The 14030-nt window shown below is 41.9% G+C and overlaps 1 protein-coding gene across 1 annotated transcript in view; it reads right to left on the minus strand.

The window, feature by feature from the left end:
• LOC123745537 (hemocytin) overlaps positions 1 to 14030 on the minus strand; it is a 246400-nt gene that overhangs the window by 177066 nt on the left and 55304 nt on the right. The window contains 4 exon segments of the mRNA XM_045726149.2: positions 4033 to 4213; positions 8627 to 8805; positions 11103 to 11241; positions 11378 to 11630. Of these exon segments, the coding sequence (XP_045582105.2) occupies positions 4033 to 4213; positions 8627 to 8805; positions 11103 to 11241; positions 11378 to 11630 (752 nt within the window).

Below are 14030 nucleotides of genomic sequence, written 5' to 3' on the forward strand. Positions count from 1 at the left end.
TGTGTGTGTGTGTGTGTGTGTGTGTGTGTGTGTGTGTGTGTGTGTGTGGTGTGTGTGTGTGTGTGTATGTGTGTAATTACATAAGTGTAATTACCTAAGTGTAGTTACAGGATGAGAGCTACGCTCGTGGTGTCCCGTCTTCCCAGCACTCTTTGTCATATAACACTTGCGTATATGTGTGTGTGTGTGTTTGTGTATGTGTGTCAAATATGTAGTACATATGATAGAAGAAAAATAGGTCAGGAGAAAGTTTATTAGATAGTCGGCGATTAGAAAGGCGGGGTCCAATAGCTAACAGCTTAATGCTACAGGAACAAATAGCAAATACAAGCACACACGCGTGTGTTTATGTCTCTTGTCTTTAGTCAGCATTGCTTAACATGGAAAATTTTACCTCGTCAGCAGCCTTGCCACATTGAACTGTGTCGACTGTTCCTGCCTACTGAATAACTTACCTCAAATTGTACAAGTTTGAGATAGCATCACAACTATGGCTGTAACACCTGTTCACTCTAGCCACAACTACAGCAGTACAACCATCTGTTCACTCCAGCCACAACTATGGCACTTCAACACCTGTTATAATCATACTGTCATACATTCATACAAGACCTGCTGTAGTCATACTACAAGACCTGTTGTAGTAATACTACAAGACCTGCCCTCAGTCATACTGCCCTAACTCCTTGCCATTCTAGAGAATATTTATTACTTTCATTTTTTCCCCATGGTAGGTTTGGAGAGAATGTACTTCCCTTCTTCAGTGTGGCGCCCAAGACTAAAGAGCATGATCTTGCCTCACACGAGCAGGATAAAGGTTGAATATAAGCATTGCCTCTCTTGAGAACGTCAGTTGGAGCACTGAAGTGACTGGAACCAGCGATCAGGGTGCCTCAACCGAGCACCTTACCTACACCAGAGTGCATGGCAGTTATATATAAAACCTGGACTGACATCAGTAGAAGCCTCCAGACTTCCTGCGGAATCAGCGGAATCCCAAGTTGTATATTTTATGCCATGACGTGGTGCAGGGGTAAGGAAAGCGGCTGTACTGTGCTGTGAACTGTGATCGTGGGTTCGAGTCACCTCAGTGCTCCAATTAATTTTCTCATTGATATACATGACATTGGTGTGATTTAGTGGTACTTGTTTACTAGTGCATCTTAGAATGCATCCTATAACCCTACTTGGTTTATTTCTAACATTTATAACAGTGATTTATCAGCTCACAATTCGTGCTAATAATGACCAAATCTATTCTCGTTTCCTACACTTAGAATCTAACATTTTTTCAGCATTACACTAAATCTGCAAATATTTTGTTAGTTTTAACACTGGACTGTGCCAACGGAGAAAACTCGGTCGTGGGAAACTGTGCCAACCGAGAAAACTCTTTTTTATTTTTTCGTACCCATTCAAAATGTGAGCAAGGTTGGTTGTGTACGAAAAGAACTCTTAGGACCTCCAGTGAGAGGCAGCCATTTTGGAAAAAATTCCCAGAATGCCCTATGGCTGCTGGCTGGGTTAGTACTGAGTAAGCAACCATAGGTGGAGCTTGCACCTCTGGCTCCCAAACACCTGTCCGATGTGGTGTTAAAAGATCGCGCTCTGTCGGTGAAATTCAAACCTTATTGTTTGAAGAACATAAGGGTCATGATATTGGTGAAGCTAGGCGCAATAAGAACCTAACACAACGGTCGGATGCAAGTGATACAGCACCTATGAGGACGATACAGCAAGAGTATCCAGTTGTAGCTCTGAGCGCCACCCTTGCCCATTTATGCCATCTCCAATTTATATAGATGATACATAGATGAATCATTTTCTGCATTCAGTGATGGCGCATCTGATACAAGTAGCATAGATGAACATTGTTAGCGGCTTCCATGGTGGTGTTTTCCATATATATTTTCAAGAATAGCTGAACCTCTTCCAGATTAACTGACACTCTTTGAAGCTGACTGAATCTCTTGCAGAATGCCTGAATGTCTTTTAGATTGACGGACACTCTTCGAGGGTGGCTGAATCTCTAATTGTGTGGGACCTTACAAAGCGATCTTTTCAAAACTACCTTACAAATTGATCTTTTCCTATAATCTTTTCAAAACTACCTTACAAATTGATCTTTTCCTATAATCTTTTCAATACTACCTTATGCTTTACAAGCTTGGCTACATACCACCTACAAGTACTAAAGCCAAGGGTGTACGTGAGTGCGTTATTTGCAAGCACACAGAACGAAGAAACAGTAAGCGAAAATCTATCTGTACGTGGTGCAACAAGAGAGAAGTCGTGCTGTGTACCATGGACTACTTCGTTGATTATTACTCACTTCCGAAGTACTGAGTGTGTAATACAGTGTGTTATTGTGTATATAGTGTGTGAAACTGTACATATCGTAATTTTAGTGAATTTTTAACAGGTAATATTGCGACAATATACATGTATTGTGGACACATTACTGACACATGTATCACAGTGCCATGGAACATTAGGAACGTTCTATTGTATACATATTGTAAGGGACACAAATATGCATCATATACGATAACAAACAAATAAAACCACATTGGAAATACATAGAACAAATAATTGAAAATATATTTATGGCAACACCCGGTGCTTGAATGGCCTGCGCGACCGTGTCTGGGCGATTCACCCACGGGCGACCAGGCCCTGATGACATCACAGCGCACCTTGTCCACGTCCCCACAGCCAAAGTGAGTGGAATTTGGTATTTATTTTTACATAGACATGTCCTCCTCACCATCTTCCATACGCATCATGAGTCCTCCATAAAGGTTAGATAAACATATGCACTATATTGTAGTTGGAAAAAAAACATTGTATTCAGTATAAAATGTATTTGTAAGTTAATATTTTGGAGGGTGGGGAATGGATTAATTCAATTCCCTTTATTTCTTATGGGAAAAATCGCTTCGACTTATGATATTTCGACTTACGATCCGTCTCTGGGAACAAATTACCGGGTGGAGCTTCGGGGGTAGAGCTCTGGGCAAAGAGTGCCAAAGGTAGAGCTCCAGGGATAGCACTCTGGGGGTAGAGCCCCAGGGGTAGAGTTCCTGGGGAAGATTCGGGGAAAAGAGCCCCGGGGTAGAGTTCCATAGTAGAACCCCGGGGGTAGAGCTCTGGGGGAAGAGCTCTGGGGAGTAGAGCTCCATGGCAAGCACCCCTGAGGTAAAGCCCAGGGTGTAGAGCTCCAGAGGTAGAGCCCAATAGCATTTCACTTGTACTGCTTTCCTACTCTGTGTTCACTCCATTTATGCTAACCTGCTACTTCCTTTGGCATAACTATGCCCAAATCCAGCTTTATAACAAGCTTGTTAAGCATGAGCGGCCATTCCACGAGTCCTTCATTTATTTGCATGTATCAAACTGTGTACGAATGACATTTACGATTATTGGCTGAAGCAATTTAAACACAGTAACGATCAGGCAAATTGGCCAATTCAAGGTCTCAATGAAACGCCAGAGATCTGCTACTATTAGCATGACGCCATCCTAAACATTCAATATTCTGTGTTACAATGTAGTTAAGGTAGCCTCTCTATAAAACGTGTCTAGTTCAGCTGCATCAAATTATCTACATATATGCATAAAATAGGTAAGTGACAGAGCCTCTATGTTGCTGATATGATAACTTTCTCCAATCACTATTCATTGATATATTATTGTTTAAGCTGTCACATACAAGGTGTTTACAGTCTCAGTGCTTTAAATGTTAGTTTATATTTAAGTGTATTAATACACTTAATACTAAAATAAAATATTTAAGTGTATTAATATTCAAGTTATAAATTTGCAATATACCAATATATAATTACTGAAGGCATCTCTCTCAGACAAGGAGGAAAGAACAAACAAGTCAATGTTTTTCATGACAAAAATAAGTGCTTACCACTGATCAACACACCAGTGTTTACGTTTGGCAGTCGTAATTAAGTCTTGATGCAGTCTTTTGTTTAGCATTGTAATAATATTTAACAATATTAAAATTCTTTCCATACACACCTGTACTGTGATGTCAAAATGTCCTTTATTAGTGTGACTGCCCTTGGCGAGGATGTAGTCACAAGCCCCTTGGAACTCGTAGAGGCGGCCATCAAACGTCTTGTAGTGGGAGTCCCCCCAGGCGGTACAGATGCCAGGACACTGTGCAGCAGTGCACACCCAGTGGCCGCCTGTGCATACACTGTGACGGAAACAGGTAACACATAATGAAACATCTCATAAACTGTAGGAAATTAGCCAGACTGTACTCCAGTATGTTCTTGTAGCATATCTGGAAAAGCGTGTGTGTTTACCCTTTTCCCTACAGCTTGTATCTACACTGGTAGTTGATTGGACAGCTTTTTATGAGCACATGGAACAAGAGTGTATTCAACAATAAATAAAACTATTTTCTTTTTTACTTTTGACAGAGTACAAATTGGAAATCATCACATACTTTGCACAAGTCTTCATTTACAAAAGAAAACATGAAAAAACCAGCGTTGAATGTAATGAAACGTCATTTTCTGGGTAAGTCCTAGAGGCTCCCTGGAGCTATCCAGGCTGATATGGATATCCCTAACTTTGGCATCAGTCAATTTGGGGGGAGTTCTAGGCCTACCGGGGACCATGAGCCAGAACCTGGCCCCCTCAGAGAGTCATGGAGAGCAATGACCCATAGAATGCACATGTGATTTTGGAGCATTCTATATCTGCCATCGACCGGGACAGGCACCCAGAAAGGTAAGCGCCACAAAACAAACCCCTATTCTGGTTGTAATGTCGAGACAGAGTACAGAGATAAGATGTAACGAGAAAAGAATGAGATAATATCGAAAGACGATAAGTAGGACGGAAGAGGACCAACGATCCCGAGAAAAGACTGGAGTAAGCTTCATCAGCAGATGACAGACGTTCCAACAATATTGGAAGAAACGAAGATCTTCCCGAACCTTTGAGACTCTTGAGAAGCATGCACAAAAGCACGGAGGCTCACTCAGGCCCAGTGGCATTCGCGACCAACGGTCATTCAGGATCCCGAGACGATGAGAATATGATGACATGACGTAGAAGAATACATGTCCCAGAAAAGAAGGGTGAGAAGTGGTAAAATCACCCACAGGAAGGATGGAACCAATGGACCCAAGGGACACACAACCGAACCCAGGGAGGGGCTGATGCCCTACGAACTCGTACACAGAGGGGGGAAAGGAAAATCCCCACTCCTTGTAACCGAAAGTCCCACCCAGAGGGTTGGAAAACCCAGGTGGGGTCCAATGGGACCCAAGGCCCTCAAGCCAGCCCCTATCTAACCCCGGGAACCTCCACGTCAGGTCCCAGGGGCAAGTCGTCCTCTCAAGCCCTGGCCACACAAGAAAAAGCCGGGGCGGCCGAATTAGCAGGAAGAGAATGGGCCCACTGGTCATATCCCGGAGCTATGGCTGGAAGAACGGACTTGAATGCCTCCGTATCCAGCCCTGGAAAAAGCAGCCCCCGAAACTGCTCAGAAACCTCAAAACCCTGCCCCGAGCTTGAAGCCTTCAAACGCTTAGGAGCCGGAAGCAGGGGGGAAGGGGACCTTATGAACCACAGCAGGGAAAGAACAAGGGGGCGCAGATGGAACCAAGGCTGAAGTGACTAACACCCAAGTCCAGGGTCCCTATAAACAAAACAGGGTATCCAGGTAAGCAACCTAACAAGTACGCTGCAACAACCTATCTTGCAACGCCCGAGCCGCCTGCACCAGAATAATATCATCAGAATGGGTGAACTGAGTCATATACAAGCAACAAAGCTCGCAGGACTCTAGGTCGAATGTGTCACCGACCCAACAGACAGCATGACGGAGGCAAAAACAATGAGCGTTGCCCTGAGACAAGGGGAGAGAGCAACCCTCAAACTAACACACGGCGAGAGGGGACTCAGGGATCACATCCAATGGTCCCGAATGCCTCATGGGGTTTCCCAGGGCCCCTAGACTGGGTCTGCTAAGGGTTTACCCAGGCAGGGTACTGCTAACCGGCACCCCAAGCTACCAATCAACACTGCTAATGCTGAACCCCTGGGACATGTCCACTCATGAGGGCGAAGCAGGGGGTACCACCAAACAAACAACCCTAGTATAAGGGGGAAGGAACACCAAGGCAGACCCCCCCACCAGGCAAAAAGAAAAAGAAAAGAAAAACCTTGCAAGAGGACAGCATACCCAGAGGGAACAGAGCCAGCCGCTGTCAGAGGTGAAAACTAGCTGCGCAGTACCCCCCCTCGCCTCTACCAGTGCAAAAACTACCACTTACCCCTGTTATGACCATGCATACACCAGAATGATCATACTGAGATTGGTGTATGAGTGTGCTCAAACTATACAGTGATATCTTGGCTGATAGCCTCATATCACGAATATTGTGTTATGATGCAATCTCATGTTACCATACATTATTCTTATTTTATGTATTGTCAATGTGTGACATACATTTCCAAGTCTATATTAATTCTGTATCAAAGTTGTATGCCATGTAATTGTGGATATATATATATATATACAGTATTAGATATCTAATTATAGCAGTAGCCTAATGTCATGGAGTTTGAAAAACATCTTGTATGCTCATTGTATGTAATGCTACACAAATGCTTTATAGGTAACATTATGTGGACCATGTTGGAGAATGTATACATTTAGTTTCCAGATATATTATTCATACGTATACTGATTAGTTTCCATTTTAGTGTTGTACCTTGCATTGTCCCATTGTCAGGACATTATATGAAATTATGGCACTGTGAAACGTTTTCCACTTAAACAATCTTTTGATACACATGTTGTATATATCTAATATATTTTATATATTGTATGCATATGTACAACCGTTGGTGATGTCACTGAATCATCCCTAACCCCCCCCCCCTCCCTTCTCCCCTACTTATGTACCGACTTTGCCAGTGTTGCCATCTCGTATCCATGCGAATTCTAAAAAAATTTGCATTTCGTGATAATTTCTTTAATGTATTGAATTATTATTATATATCATTATGTAAGGTTGTGCCTTATACTCTTAAGTTGTTGTATATTAACTTAGAAGTTCCTGAGTAAGTTTATGTTGTAAATGAGATAGAGATACTGTATTTGAAAGCCGAAGATCAGTTGACTTATTGAAATTGGTTACAGTGTCGCCTCTCGACAAGCTTGCCTCAAGATGCCACTACTCTCTGATCTCTTCAGGCGAGCGGACCTGTTAGCGTTTGGTCCATGATTTGTGACCTTATTTGGGTAATGAGCCTGCTAGATTTATACACATGTAACAGTACAGTGTATGTATTTATATGGATCATTTCTGCTGCAGGCGATGAGTCACAATAACGTGGCTAAAGTATGTTGACCAGACCACACACTAGAAGGTGAAGGGACGACGACGTTTCGGTCCGTCCTGGACCATTCTCAATCGACTTGAGAATGGTCCAGGACGGACCGAAATGTCGTCGTCCCTTCACTTTCTAGTGTGTCGTCTGATTATTTCTGCTGTTGTTCATTATGTATACCAGGTGGTAGAGGTTTTTATATGTCTTTGTGTGAGGTAATCTTCTGAGGACCTTAAGGCCATGGTGCTCTATGTGATTTTGTTACCTCATTCCTCATGTGTTACTGGTAGTAACACCACCACCCTGTGTTGTTATTTGGGGGGGGAAGAGGGTGAATTTGAGGGCCATAATTACAGAATAATGGTCAACCTTGGCAAGAACCATTTGCATCAGTGTCACAGCTTTTCAAGACCATAATACCAACAACTTGACTATGAGGTAAAATTTAGACAAATATACCTTTCTTTGCTTATACAGTGGCACCTCGAATAATGAGTTTAATCCATTCCGGCACCGAGCTCGTCATGTGGAAAACACGTCTTGCGAAACAACAACAAAATTGTCGTAAAACGTGTCCGAGAACCAGCGGAAACGCTCGTTAATCGAGGAAAAGCTCGTTAGTAGAGACAAATGTTCTGCGAGTGGCTTGCTCGTTACTCAAAATGCTCATAGATAGAGCCGCTCGTTAATCGAGGTGACACTGTACTAACAAGTATATTGTCAAGTAAAAATTGGCCTTATTCATTTCTGCTTAATAATAGCATTACTACTGTCAAAATATATATTCAAGAAAGGTAAAGAAGAACACATATGATCATGTACACTCAGAACTCTCTTCGGGTGTAGGTACACTGCGAGTTTACTCCTGAACATTTATCAGGATTAAAGCATTCTTGTTTGCTTGTCAGTAAGCTATTGTGGTGGTTTAATATTCCTCTAGAGGTTAATAGGTCTTAAGCCTCCATAACCCCAGGGAAGTTAAGAGAGCCTTACCAGGTGTTGCAAAGGGAAGTTAAGAGCCTTACCAGGTGTTGCAGAGGGAAGTTAAGAGCCTTACCAGGTGTTGCAAAGGGAAGTTAAGAGCCTTACCAGGTGTTGCAAAGGGAAGTTAAGAGCCTTACCAGGTGTTGCAAAAGGAAGTTAGGAGACTTACCAGGTGTTGCAAACAGAAGCAAAGAGAGACTTACCAGGTGTTGCAAACAGAAGCAAAGAGAGACTTACCAGGTGTTGCAAACAAAAGCAAAGAGAGACTTACCAGGTGTTGCAGTCTTGAGAGATGGAGGAATTATCTTGATAAGAGCGGCCACCGTGGTGACAAGGGCAGTCGCTGCGGAGGATGCAAGTGTCAGTCTCGGGGTCCCTGACGTAACCAGTGGCACAGGCACACCCGGGGCGGCACTTATCTTCCCAGGTCATAACACTCGAGTGCATCGTCTGTAACATCAACACATCTTACATGTCTATGACTCACGCTGTATCTTGACGACTTGACACTAGTAGGTAACACACCACCACATCACAGCACAACTCTACCTCACTGCTTATGAAACTAAATGAAATAGAGAAATATAAACACAAATAGAGAGAAAGATCTGGGGAGTTGAAATCACACCTAACCTGTCCCAGAAGCCCACATCAAAAGGACATCATCAGCGGCATATGCTAGATTGGCCAACATAAGAACTGCCTTTAGATTTTAGAAACTTGTGTAAGGAATCGTTTAAGACCTTGTAAACTACTTATGTCAGACCAATCCTGGAGTAATCCACCTCCAGCCTGGAGTCCATACCAAGTTAAACACAAGACAAAGTTAAAGATTCAGACTAATTTGCCACCAAACTAGTCCCGGAACTGAGAGGTATGAGCAACGAGGAAAGGCTATGGGAGCTAAACCTCAGATCCCTGGAAGACAGAGGAGTAAAGAAGACATGATAACCTACAAACTTCTCAAGGGAATTCGCAGGGTGGACAAAGACAAACTATTTAGCATGGGTGGAACACAAAAAATTGGAAACAGGTAGAAACTTCGTACCCAAATAAGCCACAAAGATATTAGAAAGAATTTTTTCAGTGTCAAGAGTAGTTATCAAATGGAATGCATTAAGCAGTGATGTGGTGCAGGCAAACTCCATACACAGTTTCATATGTAGATTTGATAAGAGCCCAGTAGGCTCAAGAATCTGTACACCAGATGATTGACAGTTGAGAGGCAGGACCAACAACCAAAACTCAACTCCCGCAAGTTCAACTAGGTGAGTACTAGGATCTTCAAATACTAGGTGAGTACACACACACACACACACACAGGGAATTCGCATTATCAGTCAGAAAAATGTTCTGACTGATAGAAAAATGAGGGCTGTGATCAGAGGCAATGTATCAGACTGGAGAAATGTCACAAGTGGAGTACCACAGGGTTCAGTTCTTGCACCAGTGATGCTTATTGTCTACATAAATGATCTACCAGTTGGTATACAGAATTATATGAACATGTTTGCTGATGATGCTAAGATAATAGGAAGGATAAGAAACTTAGATGATTGTCATGCCCTTCAAGAAGACCTGGACAAAATAAGTATATGGAGCACCACTTGGCAAATGGAATTTAATGTTTATAAATGCCATGTTATGGAATGTGGAATAGGAGAACATAGACCCCACACAACCTATATATTATGTGAGAAATCTTTAAAGAATTCTGATAAAGAAAGAGATCTAGGGGTGGTTCTAGATAGACAACTATCACCTGAGGACCACATAAAGAATATTGTGCGAGGAGCCTATGCCACGCTTTCTAACTTCAGAATTGCTTTTAAATACATGGTTGGCGATATACTAAAGAAATTATTCACGACTATTGTTAGGCCAAAGCTAGAATATGCAGCAGTTGTGTGTGTGCCCATATCTTAAGAAGCACATCAACAAACTGGAAAAGGTGCAAAGACATGCTACTAAGTGAGGTTAGAGGCATTAAATATGCCAAAACTAGAAGACAGAAGAAAAAGAGGTGGTATGATCACTACATACAAAATACTAACAGGAATTGATAAAATTGATAGGGAAGATTTCCTGAGACCTGGAACATTAAGAACAAGAGGTCATAGATATAAACTAGCTAAACACAGATTCCGAAGAAATATAAGAAAATTCACTTTCGCAAACAGAGTGGTAGACGGTTGGAACAAGTTAGGTGAGAAGGTGGTGGAGGCCAAGACCGTCAGTAGTTTCAAAGCATTATATGACAAAGAGTGCTGGGAAGACGGGACACCACGAGCGTAGCTCTCATCCTGTAACTACACTTAGGTAATTACACTTAGGTAATTACACTAGCTTATGAACTGAAGGCAGCTGGCACAGTGAGGTCCGGGGGCCCCCTCCCCCTCTCAGGGAGGGGAGGGCTGCACGGACAAGATGCGCGGCAGTAAAATGTGATAGAGGTAATTGCTTGTTTTCTTGTTTCCTTGGGATTGTAGGGAATTTCTACCTCTGTTTTTGTATTGTTTTAGTTTCTTTCCATGTGGGGTTTGTTTTGTTATGCCTACCTTTCATTGGCAGATTAAACATTGGCAGATTAAAAACCACATAGCAACAACTGAAGAAGAGGTTAAAGATACAGAACCTGTTTCACCTACAAAGCTACATTAGTAGATTAATGCAAAACTGAAGATACCATTAACTCTTCAAGTCTTTGATAGGAAAAATAATTACAAAAAGTACACATTATGTATTACCTGGCAGGTAATCTCGTCTTCTGGAAGGCAGTCACTGTAGACTTCATGTTGATCATCACTGCACACAATATGAGGACTATCTGTTACCGTCTCATTACCACTCACTCCCTGGCATGTCCAGCCCGCATTGAGGCACTCACTGAAAATATACACTTCATCAAACACAAGCACATAATGAAATATTAAATTAAAAATTGTAAAACACAATCTGAATAATACTTTTATCACTGTAAGCTTCCAATAGTGATCTGTAAACACACGGGCATGAAACTAACCAACTTAGAGAAGACCCATCCGTCTGTGGCTGCTGCATCTTATGGCCGGGTTTGTATTCATCTCCCTCATACACACAGGGGCACTCGCTTACAGGAACACAAATGTCATCATTATCCAGGGTGTATCCGGGCGGGCAGTTGCAGCCTTCTACACATTTCTTATCACAGTCAGTGTTGGTGGTCAGATCCAGGCAGGTGTGAGAACAGCTGTCGCCACACACTTGGTACACCTGGCCACGAGTGCACAGGATAGCTGTAGACCACATATAAAATATGAGTATGGTCTGGGAGTGAGGAGGAAGAATAAGCTAGGGCATCATCATTTTGACATAGTCCTGGAGGTAACAGATAGAGAGTGTGAGAGAGTAATTACCTAAGTGTAATTACCTAAGTGTAGTTACAGGATGAGAGCTACGCTCGTGGTGTCCCGTCTTCCCAGCACTCTTTGTCATATAACGCTTTGAAACTACTGACGGTCTTGGCCTCCACCACCTTCTCACTTAACTTGTTCCAACCGTCTACCACTCTATTTGCGAAGGTGAATTTTCTTATATTTCTTCGGCATCTGTGTTTAGCTAGTTTAAATCTATGACCTCTTGTTCTTGAAATTCCAGGTCTCAGGAAGTCTTCCCTGTCGATTTTATCAATTCCTGTTACTATTTTGTATGTAGTGATCATATCACCTCTTTTTCTTCTGTCTTCTAGTTTTGGCATATTTAATGCTTCTAACCTCTCCTCGTAGCTCTTGCCCTTCAGTTCTGGGAGCCACTTAGTAGCATGTCTTTGCACCTTTTCCAGTTTGTTGATGTGCTTCTTAAGATATGGGCACCACACAACAGCTGCATATTCTAGCTTTGGCCTAACAAAAGTCATGAACAATTTCTTTAGTATATCGCCATCCATGTATTTAAATGCAATTCTGAAGTTAGAAAGCATAGCATAGGCTCCTTGCACAATATTCTTTATGTGGTCCTCAGGTGATAGTTTTCTATCTAGAACCACTCCTAGATCTCTTTCTTTATCAGAATTATTTAAAGATTTCTCACATAATATATAGGTTGTGTGGGGTCTATGTTCTCCTATTCCACATTCCATAACATGACATTTATTAACATTAAATTCCATTTGCCAAGTGGTGCTCCATATACTTATTTTGTCCAGGTCTTTTTGAAGGGCATGACAGTCATCTAAATTTCTTATCCTTCCTATTATCTTAGCATCATCAGCAAACATGTTCATATAATTCTGTATACCAACTGGTAGATCATTTATGTACACAATAAACATCACTGGTGCAAGAACTGAACCCTGTGGTACTCCACTTGTGACATTTCTCCATTCCGATACATTGCCTCTGATTACTGCCCTCATTTTTCTATCAGTCAGAAAATTTATCATCCATGTTAGAAGCTTACCTGTCACCCCTCCAATATTTTCCAGTTTCCAGAACAACCTCTTATGTGGAACTCTGTCGAAAGCCTTTTTTAGGTCCAGATAGATGCAGTCAACCCAACCATCTCTTTCCTGTAATATCTCTGTGGCTCGATCATAGAAACTGAGTAAATTCGATACACAGGATCTTCCAGATCGAAAACCATACTGTCTGTCTGATATTATATCATTTCTCTCTAGGTGTTCTACCCATTTAGTTTTGATTAGTTTTTCCAATACTTTCACTATTACACTTGTCAATGATACAGGTCTATAATTGAGGGGGTCTTCCCTGCTGCCACTTTTGTAGATTGGAACTATGTTAGCCTGTTTCCACCCGTCTGCTACGATTCCTGTACACAGGGATGCCTGAAAGATCAGGTGAAGTGGAATGCTGAGCTCAGATGCACATTCTCTCAGAACCCATGGTGAAACGCCATCTGGGCCAGCTGCTTTGTTCTTACTGAGCTCCTTGAGCATTTTTTCCACTTCGTCTCTAGACACCTCTATGTGTTCTATGTTGTTCTCTGGAATTCTTATTGTATCTGGTTCCCTAAAGATTTCATTTTGTACAAACACACTTTGGAACTTTTCGTTTAGTGTTTCACACTTTTCCTTTTCATCTTCCGTGAATCTATTTCCCATTTTCAACCTCTGAATATTATCCTTTACCTGCAATTTGTTGTTTATGAATTTATAGAATAGACCTGGTTCTGTTTTACATTTGTCCGCAATCCCTTTTTCAAAATTTCTTTCTGCCTCTCTCCTCACTGCCGTGTAGTTGTTTCTTGCATCTTTGTATCGCTGGTATGTTTGGGGGTTCGGCCTCTTCCTGTATTGATTCCATTTTTGTGTCTTTCGGTCTCTAGCCCTCTCGCAATTTCTATTGAACCAATCCTGTTTCCTAGTTCTGCATCTCTGTTTTGGTATAAATTTTTTTGTGCCTTTATCATATATTTCACAAAACTTGCCATACATCTCATTCACTTCCTTGCCTAGCATCAAGTCTGTCCAATTATACTCACTAAAAAAATTTCTAAGGTCACCATAATGTCCTCTCCTGAAGTCTGGTTTTTCAACTGCTTCAACCTCCTTATTTTCTTCCAGCTTATAACGCATTGCATACTTTATTCCCAAAAAGACATGGTCACTTTTACCCAAGGGAGGAAGGTACTGAATGTCAAATATCTCTTCCTCCTTCCTGGTAAATATCAAATCTAGC

Source organism: Procambarus clarkii, chromosome 71 (genome assembly GCF_040958095.1).
Source record: "Procambarus clarkii isolate CNS0578487 chromosome 71, FALCON_Pclarkii_2.0, whole genome shotgun sequence".
Classification (NCBI taxonomy): domain Eukaryota; kingdom Metazoa; phylum Arthropoda; class Malacostraca; order Decapoda; family Cambaridae; genus Procambarus; species Procambarus clarkii.